This window comes from Lutra lutra, chromosome 4, assembly GCF_902655055.1.
Source record: "Lutra lutra chromosome 4, mLutLut1.2, whole genome shotgun sequence".
Taxonomy (NCBI): Eukaryota; Metazoa; Chordata; class Mammalia; order Carnivora; family Mustelidae; genus Lutra; species Lutra lutra.
Genome location: NC_062281.1, coordinates 102526728 through 102543518, shown reverse-complemented (window position 1 = coordinate 102543518; position 16791 = coordinate 102526728). Strand labels below are relative to the sequence as shown.

The window sequence follows — 16791 nt, the reverse complement described above, 5'->3', positions numbered from 1 at the left end:
TTCTGGGGAGAATATAATATTCTGGGTATTCAGAATATAATATTCTGGGGAGAGGCACCGGTGTGGAGGAAGGGAAGGAAGTAGCCATCTCCAACACTTGGAACTGCTGATGCCCGGAGGTCCCTTTGAGGTCCCCAGGGCTGGTGCTGGGGCCCCTCCGGGGGTTGGACTTGATTTCAGGTGGCGAGGGAGCATGTGGTCACTGAAGCTGAGTCTGGGGAAGACGACTCTGCCTTGACCTTAAGTTTTGAAGAAATGAATAGAAGGGCCCTGTTCTCATGGTAGGCTAAAATTGTGTAGAACTTCTTGCACTTAAAGGTGGGACTGTCTTGATACAGAAGTAAGTTTTTAAAAGTCGAGATAAACTCGAGGCTGTCAGACAGGGTTCAACTCTGACTCTGCCATTCATTAGGCTCTATGATCCTGACTTCTGTTGCGGGCCTCAGTTTCTTCAGCTGTAAAATGGGAATACCAGAACTACCTGCCAAGGGCGGGAAGAAGGAAAGTGAAGAAATGAGCCTGAAAGTGCCTTGTACTAAGGGGTATGCTATGTGGGAACGTTATTTTATTAAGGGAAGGTGAGCAGGCCGGCAAGCATTCAACAGCGGGCATCCAGGGACCAGGAGCACGGCTGTACCTTGAGACACCCGTACCAGTGGCAGAAAGCCAGCTGGTCACCCACTGTGGTCCAGGAACTGAGCCAACATGGAAGACCTTATATTTTCACGTGGTGGAAAGACTCACAGCCCTCCCCCCATGTGTTCCCTTCATTCTGACCATCCCCTCCTCTGGACCAGCTCCGCTTTGGCAAATAATGTCCTACGAAATGCTTTTCCCTTTGGGATTGACAGCCTGCCAGAAGGGCTCCCAGTAATCGCAGCCTCCAAGGAGTCTCATGCTTGGGTAAACCCTCCCCCCTGGGTTTGGGTGGGGCTTAGTCTTGCAAACAATACCCCAAGCGTTGGAGTGTCCCTTCCAAGGTTGTTTTGCAAAGACAAGCAACCCTCTCACTTGCTCACTGGGAGGAAGCAAGCTGCCCTGTCATGACCTGCCCCACAGGAATATTCAGAAAGCAAGGAAGGGAAGGTAGCTTCTAGCCAACCGCCAGAGGGGAGCTGACCCCCCCAAAGGGCTCCTGTTGAGGGTCATGTGAGGGAGTTGGAAGCAGATTCACCCCCTTTTGAGCCTTTAGGTTGTGCAGCCCAAACTGATACCTTATTCAGCTGCACGACTGACCAAAAAGCCAGTGGACCCGACCAAGCTGAGCCTGGGTTCTGGACCCACAGAAACCGTGAGACAATCAGTGTGTGTTTGAAACTGCTAACTTTGGTGGAATTTGTTACCCAGCAATGGAGAGCTAATGCTCACTATAAAGTGGCATCACACTTTTAGTTTAGTAACTACACCTGAACACTGACTCTGTGCCAGACACATGGTGTCAGGGTCCTGGGGCTCTGGAGATGAGCCAGACAAGACCCCACCCTCTAGGAGCTCCCAGTTGCGGGCGACACGTACACATGGGACAGGCAAGGTGAGATCAGAGCAAGCCTCGTGGATACATGAGTGTTTGGAATGTCTTTTTTTTTTTTTTTTTTTTTTTTTTTTTTTTTTTTTTTTTTTTTTTTTTTTTAAAGATTTTATTTATTTGACAGAGAGATCACAAGCAGTCAGAGAGGCAGGCAGAGAGAGGAGGAAGCAGGCTCCCTGCTGAGCAGAGAGCCCGATGCGGGGCTCGATCCCAGGACTCTGAGATCATGACCTGAGCCGAAGGCAGCGGCTTAACCCACTGAGCCACCCAGGCGCCCCTTGGAATGTCTTGAGGGATAGGTAGGATTTGGGTGGCTCAGTCGATTAAACATCCAACTCTTGGTTCTGCTCAGTTCATGATCTTAGGGTCGTGAGATCGAACCCCATGTCGAGCCCTGCGCTCCGCCTGGAGTCTGCTTGGAGTTCTCCCTTCCCCGCTCCCCCTGTCCCTCCCCCTGCTCTCTCTCTCTGTTTCTAAAATAAATGAACGGAATCTTAAAAAAAAAAGAGGGTAAAGGGGCATCTCACAGGGGAAGGAACAGAGGTAGTTCAAAGTGTTTTCAAGCAGGTGACACTGAGCTGACCAGGGAGGAGAAAAAGCTAGGCAGATTTGGCCCCTCTTTTTTTGGATGGGGTTAGCACGAGGCAAAATCGGAGGGAGGCTGCCTCTTCCCACAGCTTTCAGGCTAACGCGGGAGCTGTCCTATGTGGGGGGCGGGGTGATGGTTCTGGCTTCCTCCTGGGCTCAGTCATCCTGGCTCTCCTGAGACATGGCTGTGTGAGGAGAGGTGGTTTGGGGGCACAGGAGAAGCCTTGATACCTACTGCTGAGCCCCTGGCTTCCAGTCCTGCTTGGCCACCTGCCAGCTGGAGCATCTGGCAAGTGATGTGATTGCTCTGTGACTGGTCCTCCTCATATATAAGGTGGGCTCGTGACACGTCCTACCTCACAGCATGTCATGAGCCTTAAGCTGACTCATTTACACAAAGCATCTTGGAATAGCGTCTGGCATGCAATGAATATAAGTTACTGTTTTTTTTTCAAGGGACATGACCTGCTCTTTGCAACATGGTTCTTTCTTTTTCTTACTCTTTTCCTTCTTTCATTTGCAGAGCATCTGTTGTGCACCAGAGCTGTGTGGGGATGGTAACATTAAAAGGGCACAGCCGTGGCTCTGGAAAGATTTGCGGCTCGCTGGTGAGTTTTCGTTCTAGATCTCCCCCTTTCTTTCACACGTCCGTTGAGCACGAACCTGTCACTGTCCACCTGTGCACACTACTTTGCACAGCACCTTTCACTGTTGGCTGAGCACCTTCCTGTGTTATCTAGTGAATTTTTTTTTTAAAGATTTTATTTACTTGACACAGAGAGAGAGATCACAAGTAGACAGAGAGGCAGGCAGAGAGAGAGGGGGGAGGAAGCAGGCTCCCTGCGGAGCAGAGAGCCCACACGGGGCTTGATCCCAGGACCCTGGGATCATGACCTGAGCCGAAGGCAGAGGCTTTAACCCACTGAGCCACCCAGGCGCCCTATCTAGTGAATTCTTATGATAACTTGGCTCTTGGATGACTGCCCAGCTGGGCCCTGTGGGGGAGCGCAGAGCATAGGGTCTCCCACGCTCTGGGGCACAACCCAGACAAAGGAATACAGTGATGCCTAACAGGACCTGTCTGCTCTTGCAGTGTTTCTGGGGAGTTCTGTTGCCTGGGTGAGTGGGGCAGACGTAGAGAGGCAGTCTGCAGAGCGTAGGGTGGAGCAACCTGCGGATGTCATCGTGCTGGAAAATGCCTTTGGTGCTGGGCTGCCTCTGTCCCACAGCCCTTCTTACAGCCCCCACAGGGCTCTTGCCTCTCCCCTCCCTTCCTGCCCCCAGCTCCTCTGTCCTGGGAAAGGACTTCAGGGACAGCGTGTGTGAGTGAGGGCAGTGGCGTGTATAGCGGAGTTCATTCTTGACTTCAGGGGTCCTTTCCTGGGACTGCAAGGCAGGAACCAGGCCATTAAGAAACTGGGAAACGGGACTCAGGAGTCTGAGTAAAAACAACTTCATGTTACAAGTCACAAGTGGGAGCCGTTTCCAGCACCTGCTCAGGCTCTGCACTGAGAATGTGGCACAGGAGCCAGCCAGGGAAGGGGGGTGGGCCCCCACCCTCTGGGAACTTGCCTGGTACCCCCAGCCCCACCCTGTGAGCTGGCTGTCTCCCTTCCTCTCCTCTCCTTCCCATTCACTCCTTGCTTGTCACTCTTCCCCTCTCCTGTTCACTCCCCCCAGCCTGAGGAGGCAGCAGCAGGGAGGGAGGGGACCCCTTCTCCCCTTCCCTTCTCTAATCCTTGACCCAGCCTCGAGGGGCAACTCTGCAGCCCTGTGCCCTTGGTGCCCATGGCAGGTGGTGGGCTCCACGGAGGCCTGGCCATATCAGTGCTGGTGGCCATCTCTTTTCCTAGCTGTGTGACTTTGGCCATGGGACTTCACCTCTCCGAACTGGTTTCCTCATTTGCAAAAGGGAGGTGATAATTTTTCTGGATTGAAAATTGTCTCCCTCCCCCAAAAAAGATATGTTGGGGGGTCCTAACTCTCAGTATCTCAGAATGTGATCTTATTTGGAGACAGGGTCCTTACAGAGGTAATCAAGTTAAAATGAAGTCATTAGGGGGCACCTGGCTGGCTCAGCTGATTAAGCGTCTGCCATCTGTCCGGTGGTGATCCCAGGGTTCTGGGATCAAGCCCCACACTGGTATCCCCGCTCAGCAGGGAGCCTGCTTCTTCCTCTCCCTCTGCTCCTCCCCCTGCTTCTGTGCTCATTTTCTCTCTCTCTTGCATTCTCTCTTTCTCTCTCTCAAATAGATAAATAAAATCTTTAAAAATAAAATAAAATGAAGTCATTAGGGTGAGGCTACCCCGATATGACTGATGTCCTTATAAAAAGGGGGAAATGTGGACACAGAAGCAGACATGAAGGGGAGATGATGGGAAGAAATTAGAAGAAAGGCATCTGTACACCAAGGAACCAACCTGCCGCCCCATGACCTTGGACTTCTAGGCTCCAGAGCTAGGAGACAATCCGGTTCTGGTACCATAGTTTGAGCCACAGCCCAGCCCTGTGGTCCTTCCTTAGGGCAGCCTAGCACTGTAATGCAAAAACACTCTCCAGAAGATGCAGAGTAAACCTCTGACCACTGGGGAAGGTCAATTCCCCTTGGCCTAGAAGGGAGAGGCCCCATTTTCTCTCAGAGCAGATACTCAGTTACTGGTAAGCTGTGCTGGTCAGACCTGCTCATGGGAGACAGCTGTGGTGTCGGGGAGAGGCCTCAGGCTCTGGGCTCTGCTCCATCAACGACCAGATGGCGAGACCGGGCAAGTCCCTGAATTTGTCAGAATCTGTTTTATCACCTCCAAAGTGGAACAAATGCCAAAACTCTCCTGAATAACCCACAGGGTTCTCGTGAGGTTCAAATTAGATAAAAACACATGCAGAAAAAAAAACAAAAAACAAAAAACAAAAAACAAAGAATGGTTTTAAACCCCCACAGCATTAATTACTGCTGTAGTTAATCCTGGGATTGGAGGGGTTTCTGAGAACACAGAGAAGTGTTCAGGGATGCTTGGAGGTGGACATTCCTACTTTGCGGGAAAAATTTGAGACTATCTTAGGGGCCCACAGTGATTCCTGGTTCTTACTGTCCCATCCTGAATTCAGGTATGCCGCAACCAAGTGGCAACAGAGGGCCTTGCTTACATTTAGAACAATTTTTGGAGAGCCCACACGGGGGACACATCTATTTATTTAGTACCTATTCTATGAAAGGCTATGTAGAGATGATGTCTTATTTGATTTTCTTGACATCTCTAGCAGATAGGCACAATGAGCTCCAACTTATCCCATTTGAAAGGATTGGGTCTCAGAGAGTTTGAGCAAGTTGGTTACAGTCACACAGCAAAACTGGGATCTGAACCCAATGTTGTAGAACCAGGGCTCCTTCCACATATGGACTCCCCAGATGCAACCCTGTGGTATCTGCTTGGGTTTCCCTAGCAAGTAAACCAATCCACATCTTATTTCCTTTAAAAAAAAAAAAAAAGCAGCCACCTCTTATTAAAACGTTGAACTTGAGCATTTCACTTACAGATGATGCTTCAGAGAAAATCATTAATAAGCCTCAAGACATCTGAACACCTCTTTCCTCTCCAAGTAACTATTTTTAATCTTTAGTCCTTCCCCTCTTTTTCCTCCTTTATCCAGCTTCAAAGAGAAGCCTGCAGCCCCTTGCTTTGCTCTTCCTACTCACTTACTAAAGCTTTAAAAATAAAAAAAAGCTGCTTCTGTTTCCAACATGCTGGACTTCCGCACCCCTCACCTCCCCGCCTCCAGACTCTTAGCTCCCAGGCCACAAACCTTCTCTTTCCATCTGTGCTCCTCTGTTGTCCCATAGAAGAGAGAGAGAGAGAGCGAGCGAGAGCGAGCGAGAGCACTGTAGGCCTGTCTCCTTCTCTACCCCTTGCAGTGAGATCCTCATTGTTTCCAAGATGAGGCAGAGGGGACAGGGCGCTGTCCCGAGAGATGGAAACCCTGTTTTCCCTTTCCCCACCCAAAGGGAAGCAACATTGTGGTACTCTGTTCTTCAGGACCAGAAGGGACCACCTTCCTCCCTCTGTTCTCTCTAGCCAGAGCCCACCCCCCCAGCCCCAGCAGACCAGGATTTGTGTCCGGCACTCAGAGGACACCCTCCCGCCCCACCCTGGGCTTCATATTCTTTCCCAGATGAATGTGGTAACACGCCTCCCAGTGGGGCTGAGCACAGTGCAGAAACTGAGCATAAATTACTCCCTCCCTTCTGTGGTCCCAGGACCAGCCAGAAGGTGGGCCACACGGGGCCATTGTCCCTCCAGTGTGAAAGAGCCAGGGAGCAGGAGGGGCCCCTCGCTCCCCATTGATAGGGAAAGCTCTAATTCATAGAGAGGCCATTTCTCCTCCCCAAGGGCACACACCCCTCTCGGTCAGTTCTGTAACCCCAAGGGCCCGTTTCGGCACCTGGCCCACAGTTGGAACTTAATTTTCTTTCTTTTCAAGAAAGTAAATCGGATACATGGTGACGACTCCTTACCTTCTGCTGCTTGGGATCTTGGGGAAAAAACAAACAAACAGAAATCAGAAAATTCTGTGCCAGGAATTTACTTCAGCCCCGAGTCTCCAGGTAACTGGGTCACAAGTATTAACATTCTGGGGCATGTAGGGGAAGTCAGGGGCCTCCTACTTGGCCCTGCTAGGACCTCTCCTCTGCCTTGTTGTTCCCTTGTTTGTCTTCTTCCTTCCATCCCTTCATTTGTTGAGCATCTACTATGTCCCAGACACTGTGCTGGGCTCCTCACATTAAAAAGGCACAGCCCTGGTCCTTGCAGGAGAGTATTTTTATCCTCGGCTCTGTCTACCTCCATCCAGCCATTGGCATGTTAAGGGATTTAATGTATTATCTTACGCAATTCTCACAATAACCTTGGGAGCCTGGTATTATTTATTATGTGTGTTATTTGTTTCTGCTCTATTTGTTATTTCTGTTAACGATAGAACAGGAGGGTGGTGGCAGGGAGGAGGGGGCTTGGCCACGGCCTCTCAGGCTCAGAAGAGCAGGAGATCCACCCCAAATCCCGTATGAGGATCTCTGCTGTTCTCTCCCCGTGCGTCTGACTGGCATCTCCTGGAGGGAGTGAAATAGCAGTCGTTATCCAGTGACATTTCACAGACAGCTTTTTACCTCTGCTCCCCCTGAGAGGCAGTAACGAAAGTTTGTCTGATCTTCCTTTTACTCACCACCCCAGGTCCCTGCCAACCCTGGTGCCTTTTCATCTGCGCTGTTTCTAGGCTGTGGCCGGGCAGACTCTGTGGTCTCTGGGGGAGACCAGGATGCCTTTATTCCTTTCACTTCAAAGGGCCTTTGGAGGCTCCACTCCACAGGGGAATGCATTTTATTGTTTAGGAGGCTGGAATCAGCTATTGAGAGGGGCAAGGGGCACCTTGGGCTCCCCTTCCCTCCTGTCCTTCCCACCGCTGGGACCTAACAGAAAAGGATGGGGGAGGAAAGGCAGCCTTGTCACTGGTGGGCAGGCCACGTTTCCTCAGCAGCTGCTGTGAGGTGATCTGAGCAGGAGTTTCATGGAGAGGTGCTCCCCCGGTGAGGGCCTTGGCAGGGGGAGGGTGAGGGGAGCAGTTCAAACTGACCTGGGAGGTCGGACTGCCAGGATGCTTGAGAAAGGTGGCCTTCTGGAGGCTCAGGGGTTGCCCTGGAAAGCTGCAAAGGGGTCCACAACCTTCAGAGCAGGGCCTTCAGAGAGAGAGGCGTCCTGGATCCCCTTGGCCTCCTCTAATCCTATCTAGGGGTGGGGCTGGGCAGGAAGGGAGGCAGGGAGTTTTCTCGACACTGGCTGGGAGCATGGTCCAGGCCAGGCTGCCTCAGTGTCCCTTTCTAGCCACCCTCCCAGGCCCCAGAGCCCCCCCTCCCCGCAATGCTTTAAGGGTCACCCAACAGTCATTCCTCATTAAGGAGGTCTGGCCTCAGCCTGTAGGTCTAAGGTCTGGGAAAGGGTAGGGGTGAAGGAGAACAAAATCTTACCAGGCCGACAGAGTGTCTTAGTTTGGTCTCTTTAGGGTAATTGAAGGGACCATTTATTAATTCAACAAATATTTACTGAACACCTGCTGTGCGCTGCGATAGGCCGGGGGAATATGGCAATGGACCGAACAGACCAAAGTCTCTACCTTTCGGATCTGACATTTTTGGGAGGAATTATCGATAGTAATGTGACACAAAGGTGATTCTATATATATGTATATTTGTTTGTTTTTGGTTGGATGATGATAAGGCCATGACCTGGGGGCTGCCACGCTCCCCGTCCTGCAGAGAACGTCCTTGAGAGCTGTGATGGTGTCCAGCAGAGGGAAGCGGAAAAGGGCAATGGACAGGAGGGACTCGAGCTCTGAGGGTTGTGGTGTTTGAGTCCCCAGACTCAGCTACAATCTATTCCTGTCCTGAATTTCTCCATCATGGGAGCTGGTAAAGGTTTCTGTCTTGTTTGAGTTTGACTTGGGTTTCTGGCATCTGCCACGGAAAATGGCCTGCTGGAACGCATTCCTGCCCCAGCGTGTGCGCCCTCGTGAGTGCTGAGCCTGTGGTGGGGAAGGTACCGCATCCCAAGCACAGTGAGGGCTGGACAGGGCCACCAGAGCTGAGAGAGCCTCATGGGTGATCAGGGTCCAGGGTGGCCGCTGCTCTGAGCCACACTGACCTGGGGGGTTGTCCCGGGGGTGCTGCAGAGCCTTCCTTCCCCAAGAGTGGCTGAGCTCCTCTGAGTGGGCTCTGTGTGGGCTGGGAGAGACCAGTGCAGTGAGTGGTGCCTCCAACCTCAGCTTCTCTGATGTCCCAGAGCTGCAGGGAATGCTGCCGTCTGGGGGTTGGAGTTACCACCTGTGGTTTGCATGGGGGTGAAGCGAATTGGGTCTTTGGTCAAGAAGGTGAGGGACGGGACAACCGCAGTGCCATCTCTGATCACCCTGGTTTTGTGCTCTTTGATTGATACTTGTGAAATGATACCTTCCTGACAGTGGCTGTTTCAGAAGAAATGACACGTGTGCAAATCAGCCTGAACAGCTAGTTGTTTATTGAACATGATATGATCTGGTTCATAACCCTTGTCCTTTCCCAGCTCAGTTAAGTCTGTTTTTAAACTGTCTTTGAAATCAGCGACCTTCTGCTTAGGGTCGATTGGATGCCGATTGCCAAGGCAAGTTCTGTCCTTATTCGGGCAGCGCTAATTAATTGGTCCAAAAGACAGCTTTTAAAGAGCAGTCATTCCTTTCACTGGTGTGGTGCTTTCTAGCCATAATCACCTGTAGTCACACCCCATTCCTGCTTCCTCCCCACAGCCCAGGGAGGTGGGTGACATTGGGTTCATTTGTCAGAGTTGGAAGTAAACTCAAAGAGGGTGAGTGCAGGTATAACAGGCAGAGAAGCAGGGAGTCACAGGGGCTGTCTCTAGCAGAGGGCAGGTCCTGAGCAGCCACTTTAGCGGCTTGTGGAGGTCCTGAGGCATCCCGTTGGCCAGGTTGGGCAGGTGGGAGGACTCAGGGCCTGCTCCCTGGGGTTGGGTGGGGAGAATCCTGCCATGTTTGCTGCTGTTGGAGTTTTTTTTTTTTTGTTTTCTTTTCTTTTTCTTTTTGTTTTTTTTTGATTTCCATCTTCCACATAAGGAAACTGAGGTCCATGGAGGTCCAAGTCCTAACATTAATACAAATTCAGCCAGGTCCTTTGGTTCCAAGTCTAGAGAGCTTTCCACTCAAAACACTGATGCTTTTGAGAGGCTTTCTGCTTTATAAAACACTTTTCAAAGAGAATGAATAGATGGAACAATGAATCCCAAGCTCTTTGCAAAGATAGCCGGCATCATGTGGGAAGGAAGGTGCAAGATTTGGAAGCCTTCTGCACTGAAGATGTTTCTGCTGTTCCCCTTACATTGTTTGCATATTTTTACTGTGACCCTTAAAAGGGGCCTTTCCCTTCTTTCTATGTCTTTACTCAGCGGCTAGAAAATGTCTGCCACATAGTAGGGGCTCCGTTAATAGGAACTCACTGAAGGAAGCCTCAGGCCTTGCTCTGCTCCTCCCAAAGCCCTCTGAGCCTGGCTGCTGACAAGTCCTTCCGTTTGTGACGGTAGTGAGAGCTCCTTTCACACTTGACCCCTGGGCCGTGCTGTCCCGTCTGCCCTGACTCTCTTCTTCCCCTTTGTCAGTGAGTCACCAGGAGTGCAAGTCTATCAACAGCAGATCTCTCTGCTACAGGAGGCTGGGCAGATGGATGGTGAGAGGGCCCCACAGCCCATTTCCCTGGCTGGCTCCGGAAGAAACAGATGACTCAGTGCCGGGGACTCAACGTCGGGGACTATCACACCAGCCTCGTTGGCAGCAGTGGTATGGCAAGTGGAAGGCTTGCTGCGGCTGCTGCTGCTTCTTTAAGATTTTATTTATTTATTTGACACACACACAGAGACAGTGAGAGGAGGAACATGAGCAGGGGGAGTGGAGAGAGGAAGCAGGCTTCCCACTGAGCAAGGAGCCCGATGTGGGGCTGGATCCCAGGACCCTGGGCTCATGACCTGAGCCAAAGGCAGACGCTTAAAGAATGAGCCACCCAGGTGCCCCAGAGGGCTTGCTTCTGCAGCTCTGTTACTGGCACCAGCCTAGACGTCTGGACCTGCTTCCTGGGAGTCAGAAGTTTATAAGCAGGCCTCCTAACCCTCCAGGGGTAACTGCATTGGCTAGAGAAACCGAGTGGTTCTCTTCTGCCCTGCTAGGCTAAGCCCTTTCTGGCAGGAGACCCTCAGACGAGAAAGGCTGGACTGCAGGCTCTGGGACTCTATCTTGGCCTCTGGGGGCACTGGCCCACCTACCCCTGGGTCTATCCATCCCACCGTGTTTGCAGCGTGTCTGGAGGTGGGAGGCCAGCATGTGGCTCTGAATATAGAGTCAGAGAGAGAAAGAAAGCAGGGCCTCAGGAGAATCAGCCTCCCTGCTCCCAGAAATGTGCCACGACCATCTGTGTGACCCTAGCCCCAGGATCCCTTCTCAGGAGGGAGCTGTTCCGGTTAGCAGGCAGCATGGTGGGATACACTGTGGCATCAAAGAGACCTAGATTTAAATCCCTCTCTACTGCTTCCTGGCTATGTGCCCACGAACCACTCTGAATCAGTTGCCTCATGTGACAAAATGGGGGGAATAATGTTTACTTCGGGTGGCTGATGGGAAGGCCACCCATCTGTGGGGAGAGGTTTTGCTGTAAAGAATTGTGATCATGTGGCTTCCAGAAGGCAGAATGTGAACATGTGGACTCTTGTCAAAACCACCCCGAGGATGCTTGGGAGCCTGGAGAAAGAATTTTTGCAAGGACTCAGTGTCTATGGGAGTTTGCATCACCTCAGATCAGAGTGCTGTCACATTTCTGGCACCTAAGCTTATGTGATTCTGTAAAAGAAATGCCACATCAGCCAGTGGGAGCACTCAGTGGGAGCAGTCTGCTCTCCAGACCACCATACTGGAACTGGAACCCAGCATAGAGCTCCAGCATGATCCCACGTGTGTGAATCTGGGAGTGCCTCAGGACATCTGGTCAACCCCCATGCTTGGGCATGAGGGATTGGTAGGGAGTTGGAAAGGGGCCTAAAGGAGAGCAATTAGAAAGGAACTTAGAAAACTGTGAGGAAGGCACTCCAAAGCCCAGAACCCTGAGGCTCAGGCCTGGGACAGGAGTCTTGCTTGCACAGGTCCTAGGGCAGTGATGTCTTCTGTAAAGCCCAGGGTCTCTGAGACTCAGTGCAAAGTGAGAGCTTGAGGCTAATGCATAAGAAGATTGGGGTTTTTAGAGCAGGAAGAGGCCTTAAAGATGACTGAGTCCAGATTCTTAGGGTCTGTACTCAGGACAACAAGAACAGAGAGAAGCAGCTTCCTCTCACACTGGTACCTCTGTTAGGCTGTCATGAAGGGGAGGCTGTGTGATGGGATCTGTGGCCGCGGCTCTGTGTCTTACAGGGTTGTGTGGAGCTGGGTGTGTTCCAGGATTGCGTGCTGTGGATTGTGTGGTTTGGGCTGTGTGGCTTGGAGCTGGGCAATGAACTGTGGCCCAGAGGTCCATAGTTCTGATGCTGACTCACCTTTGAGGTTTGGGTATTGGGCCTGAGGAAGGTGCAGGCCTCCTTCCTTGAAGGGATGAATGGGGGTGGAGGGTTGGGGGACAGAGTGAAAGCTTCCTTCTCTGATTTTTGGGGAATTCCAACTCCACCCCCTCATCCTGGGAGTGTAGTGGGCTGAGAAGGACCCACTTCCGAGAGGGCAGTTTCTCAGGTGAGCCTGCCACAACCAGGCTCTTTGGGTGGGCCTGGAATCTGGGCACATGTCTTAGGGCCCCACTGCTCCCCACTAAGCTGCCCCAACAGGCGACTGGTCAATTCCTCATGACTCAGTGGCATCTGAACCAGGAGGCATCTATTTTCCTGGTGCACACCCATCCCACATTCAGGCTCACCAGCCTGTGCCTAAACTCACAGAGATGGGCCAGGTGAAAAGCACCTGGGAGTATCTACAGGCCCACTGCCCAAGGAAGCGACTGAGGATTGAGGGGCCAGGTGGGCTCTATCTTCCCAGCATGCGTGGATATACTGGAATCCCCAGGAAAGAGTGTTCCTGCCCAGAGATTTCCTGCCTGGATCCTCTGAAAGACAGAGCCCTCACGTCTCTCTCCCTCTGATTCCAAAGCATCCACAAGCAGAAAGGAACCCAGACTAGTAGGTAGGTGTGGTTTACAGCATCAAGCATGTCACCGTTTCTTCGCTGTCCTTGGGTTTGTTCATCTACAACGTGAGAATAACAACCAAATCTGTCCTACCGGTTATTTTGAGATGCAGTGAGATACTGTTGGTGAAAGTGCTCAGGAAAATTTATGCAACGTGACACAAGTGTAAGATATTATTATTAAACAACCCGGAGCTCTTACTCATTGCTCACAGCACTCCCTGGCCTTTTAATATGCCTCCTCTTGGGAAGACCAAAACCAGTGCTTCTTCATCTTTACTGTGGAAATGAATCACTTGGGATCTTGTTAAAATGAGAATTTGGATTCAGTAGGTCTGTGGTGGGCTCCGATTCTGAATTTCCTTGCTCCCACATGATGTCAATACAGCTGATCTTGGGTACCATAGGCGAGCAGCAAGGACCAGAAGTACCCCTCCGAGGAAAGGAGAATTAAATCTTCTGATGGTTGGTTGAGAGAAAACAGCTTAGAAAATGCAGCAGAAGTATGGGGTTAATCAAACAGCTTGCAATCCAAGATGGCCTGCTATTCTCAAAGGATAAACTCCCTTTTTCAGAAAACCAGAGAGCAAGAGGCAGAGAGGGGAGGGGGAGTGAGAAGCTGTAGGCATGGGGACAGAGGCAGAGAGAGAAGGGGAGAGACAGAGAGACACACAGAGAGAAACAGAGACAGACAAAGAAAAATAGACAGGGAGACTCGGGGGCAAGGACCCCTGGACAGGTCACTTCTGGGACCTCTCTGTGGAGCAGCCACCGTTGGTCTTACTAAGAGAGTCTGTGCTGCCCATTTTTGAGCCCACACTGTTGAGGATTTTGTCAATTTCACTTGGGATGTTTTGCTTCTCTTCATTCTCAGTCTCCCGATGATAGAAGTAATTAAAGTTGGAGACGATGACAGGCACAGGGAGGGCAACGGTGAGGACCCCCGCGATGGCGCACAGAGTGCCCACAATCTTCCCCCCGGGGGTGATTGGGCACATGTCACCGTAGCCCACAGTTGTCATGGTGACTACTGCCCACCAGAAGCCATCAGGAATGCTAGAGAAATGGGACTCAGGCTCATCCACTTCTGCAAAGTAGACCGCGCTGGAGAAGAGGATGACCCCAATGAAGAGGAAGAAGATGAGCAGCCCCAGCTCCCGCATGGAAGCCTTCAGTGTCTGGCCCAGGATCTGCAGCCCCTTGGAGTGCCGGGAGAGCTTGAAGATGCGGAAGACCCGCACCAGCCGGATGATCCTCAGGATGGCCAGGGACATGTTCTGTTGGGTGTTGGGCTCTGTCTCCTGGACCAGCTCCGTGATGAGGGTTGCAAAGTAGGGGATGATGGAGATGATATCGATGATGTTCATGATGTTCCTGAAGAAGTTGGTCTTGCTGGGGCAGACCACAAACCGGAGCACCAGCTCCAAGGTGAACCACATGATGCAGGTGGACTCCACCATGAAGAAAGGGTCAGTGAACATGGTGTGGGAGAGGACTGACTTGCTCGTGTTGACGCCGGGGTCTCTCATGACCTTCAGCTCCCTCTCCTCCCGGAACTCTGGTAGTGTTTCCAGGCAGAAGATGGTGATGGAGATGACCACAACCAGCACGGAGACCACGGCCACGCCCCGGGCAGCACTGGAGCTCTCGGGGTACTCGAAGAGGAGCCAGAACTGCCGGTGGAAGTCATTGGTGGGGAGCAGCGTTTCAGGGTCTTTGATGAAGCCTTCGTCCTCCCGGAACTGGTCCATGGCCTCGCTACCCAGCTCATAGAAGGAGATTTCATCAGCGAAGATGTCGATGGGGACGTTGGCGGGGCGCCGGATCTTCCCACCTGATTGGTAATAATACAGGATTCCATCAAAACTTGGCCGGTTCCGGTCAAAGAAATACTCGTTTCTCATGGAGTCGAAGAAGTGCATCCTTTTCTCCCGGTCTCCCAGGAGGGTCTCAGGGAACTGATTGAGGGTTCTGAGCTGGGTCTCAAACCTCAGCCCGGCAATGTTGATGATCACCCGCTGGTTTCCTTCATTCAGGACCACTGGCTCAGGCCCTGGGGAATCGACATCGTATCTTGAGAGCTTGGAGAAGGCCGTCTCATGGTTGGTGCCGTCACCAATGAGGCTCCTCCAGTTGGAGAAGGGGCTGCTCCCAGGACGGCCTTTTGGGCTGGTTGGGTCAAAGTCTGTGGCATAGCCCGGCTCTTCGTGGATTTCATCTGAGTTATCGAAATTGACCAGAGCCACCTCCATTTCCTTCCAGCCACACACATCCATCCTAGGGGGGTCAGGAAAGCAGCATGAAGACCCTCAGTCTTCCTGGCCTGCCGTGACCTGTGGAAATGAGGAAGGTCATCACACAGGAGCCAGGATGGGTTACAGTGGGCTCTGGGTCATCGAGGTAAGATACACCAGTGGGTTAAAAAACGACTTACTTTTAGTGTGGGAAGGAACCTCATGGTTGCCTGGGCACCATTCTTCCCTCGAAAGCCACCTGCACCCCTGAGCTCATGTACATGAATCACTAGAGCAACTGCAAAGAAGAAGCCTGGCTGGGCGGGCAGTTCTGCCTCTGGCCAAGACGGTGTCCATCCACAACGGGCAGGCCGGCAGCCCAGGGAGGATGTAATGAAAGAGGACGTTAACATTTCTTAATAACAAAGCAGGCAATTTGGGATGCCTGGGTGGCCCAGTTGATTTCAGCTTAGGTCACAATCCCTAGGGTCCTGGGTTCAAGTCCCACATCGGGCTCCTTGCCCAGCGGGGAACCTGCTTCTCCCTCTGCCTGCAGCTCCCCCCACTTATGCTCTCACTCTCTCTGACAAATCAATCAATCAATCAATCAATCAATCTTAAAAAAAAAAAAGAAGCAGGTAGTTGTATTCAGCTGAAGTCTTCCAGTTCTCCCCACACTTTTCCATGCTTCCTCAGCCAGCTTCTTTCTCTCACGCTACAAACATTTCTCATTACCTCCACCATCCCTCTTGGGCCAAGTGCTGGGGCTGGGGGATGCAGGAACCCAGGAGATTCTGCTGGAGGGAGAACAAGAGAGCCCTCTGAGCCTGGGCCCTCCTCTGTCACTAACTCCCAGGGTTGTTTGGAGGCAACATTAATGAGACAGTATATGTAAGATGCTCTATCTGGGGGAAGGATCAATGAATCACAGCCATTGTTTTTGCTGAATTCTTCACCTAACAAGGACTTTAGAAGCCAACAGCCATTGGCATTTTTTTGGCATACTTCTTAAGATGTTTACGGGGAATGATTTAATTTTTATCTCTTTATTTATGATCTTTTTAAAGATTTTATTTATTTATTCGATAGAAAGAGAGACAGTGAGAGAGGGAACACAAGCAGGGGGAAGGGCAGAGGGAGAGAGAGAAACAGGCTCCCTGCTCATGAGCCCCTTGCTGGACTGGAATCCAGGACCCTGGGATCATGACCTGATCCGAAGGCAGATGCTTAACCGATTGAGCCACCCAGGCACCCCTATTTACAAATTTTTTTTAAAAGATCTATTTATTTATTTGAGAGAGAGGGGAGAGAGAGGTGGGGGAGGGGAGAGAGAGAAGCAGACTCCTGCTGAGCGCGGAGCCTAATGTGGGGCTTAATCCCAGGACCCTGAGATCATGACCTGAGCTGAAATCAAGAGTCAGATGCTTAACCGACTGAGCCATCCAGGCGCCCCAAGAATGATTTCATTTTTAAAAGTCATGTTAGGCAGGTGGGAAATAGGTAAGTGTGTGTGAACTGGGAGCAGGCTTAAGGAGAGTGCACCTGGTGGGCTTGGATATCCACAGACATAGACAGATTCCTTCCTCAAGGCCACTCAAGCTTCAGTTTCAACCTAAGAAGGCTGAGGCCAGGAAGGCTGGGGGTGTGGGTGGGAGATAGGGGTAAAATCTGGTGGTCATGGGGCGCCTGGGTGGCTCAGTGGG

The 16791-nt window shown here is 51.6% G+C and overlaps 1 protein-coding gene across 1 annotated transcript; it reads right to left on the bottom strand.

The window, feature by feature from the left end:
* Nucleotides 1-13594: 13594 nt before the first annotated feature.
* Nucleotides 13595-15130, bottom strand: KCNA10 (potassium voltage-gated channel subfamily A member 10). The gene has a single exon (XM_047727032.1). It carries the CDS (start codon nucleotides 15128-15130, stop codon nucleotides 13595-13597), a length of 1536 nt encoding a protein of 511 aa, XP_047582988.1.
* Nucleotides 15131-16791: the final 1661 nt, after the last annotated feature.

Excerpts from the sequence above, each read along its gene's own strand:
- KCNA10 (XM_047727032.1), bottom strand. The coding sequence starts at position 15,130 with ATGGATGTGTGTGGCTGGAAGGAAATGGAGGTGGCTCTGGTCAATTTC.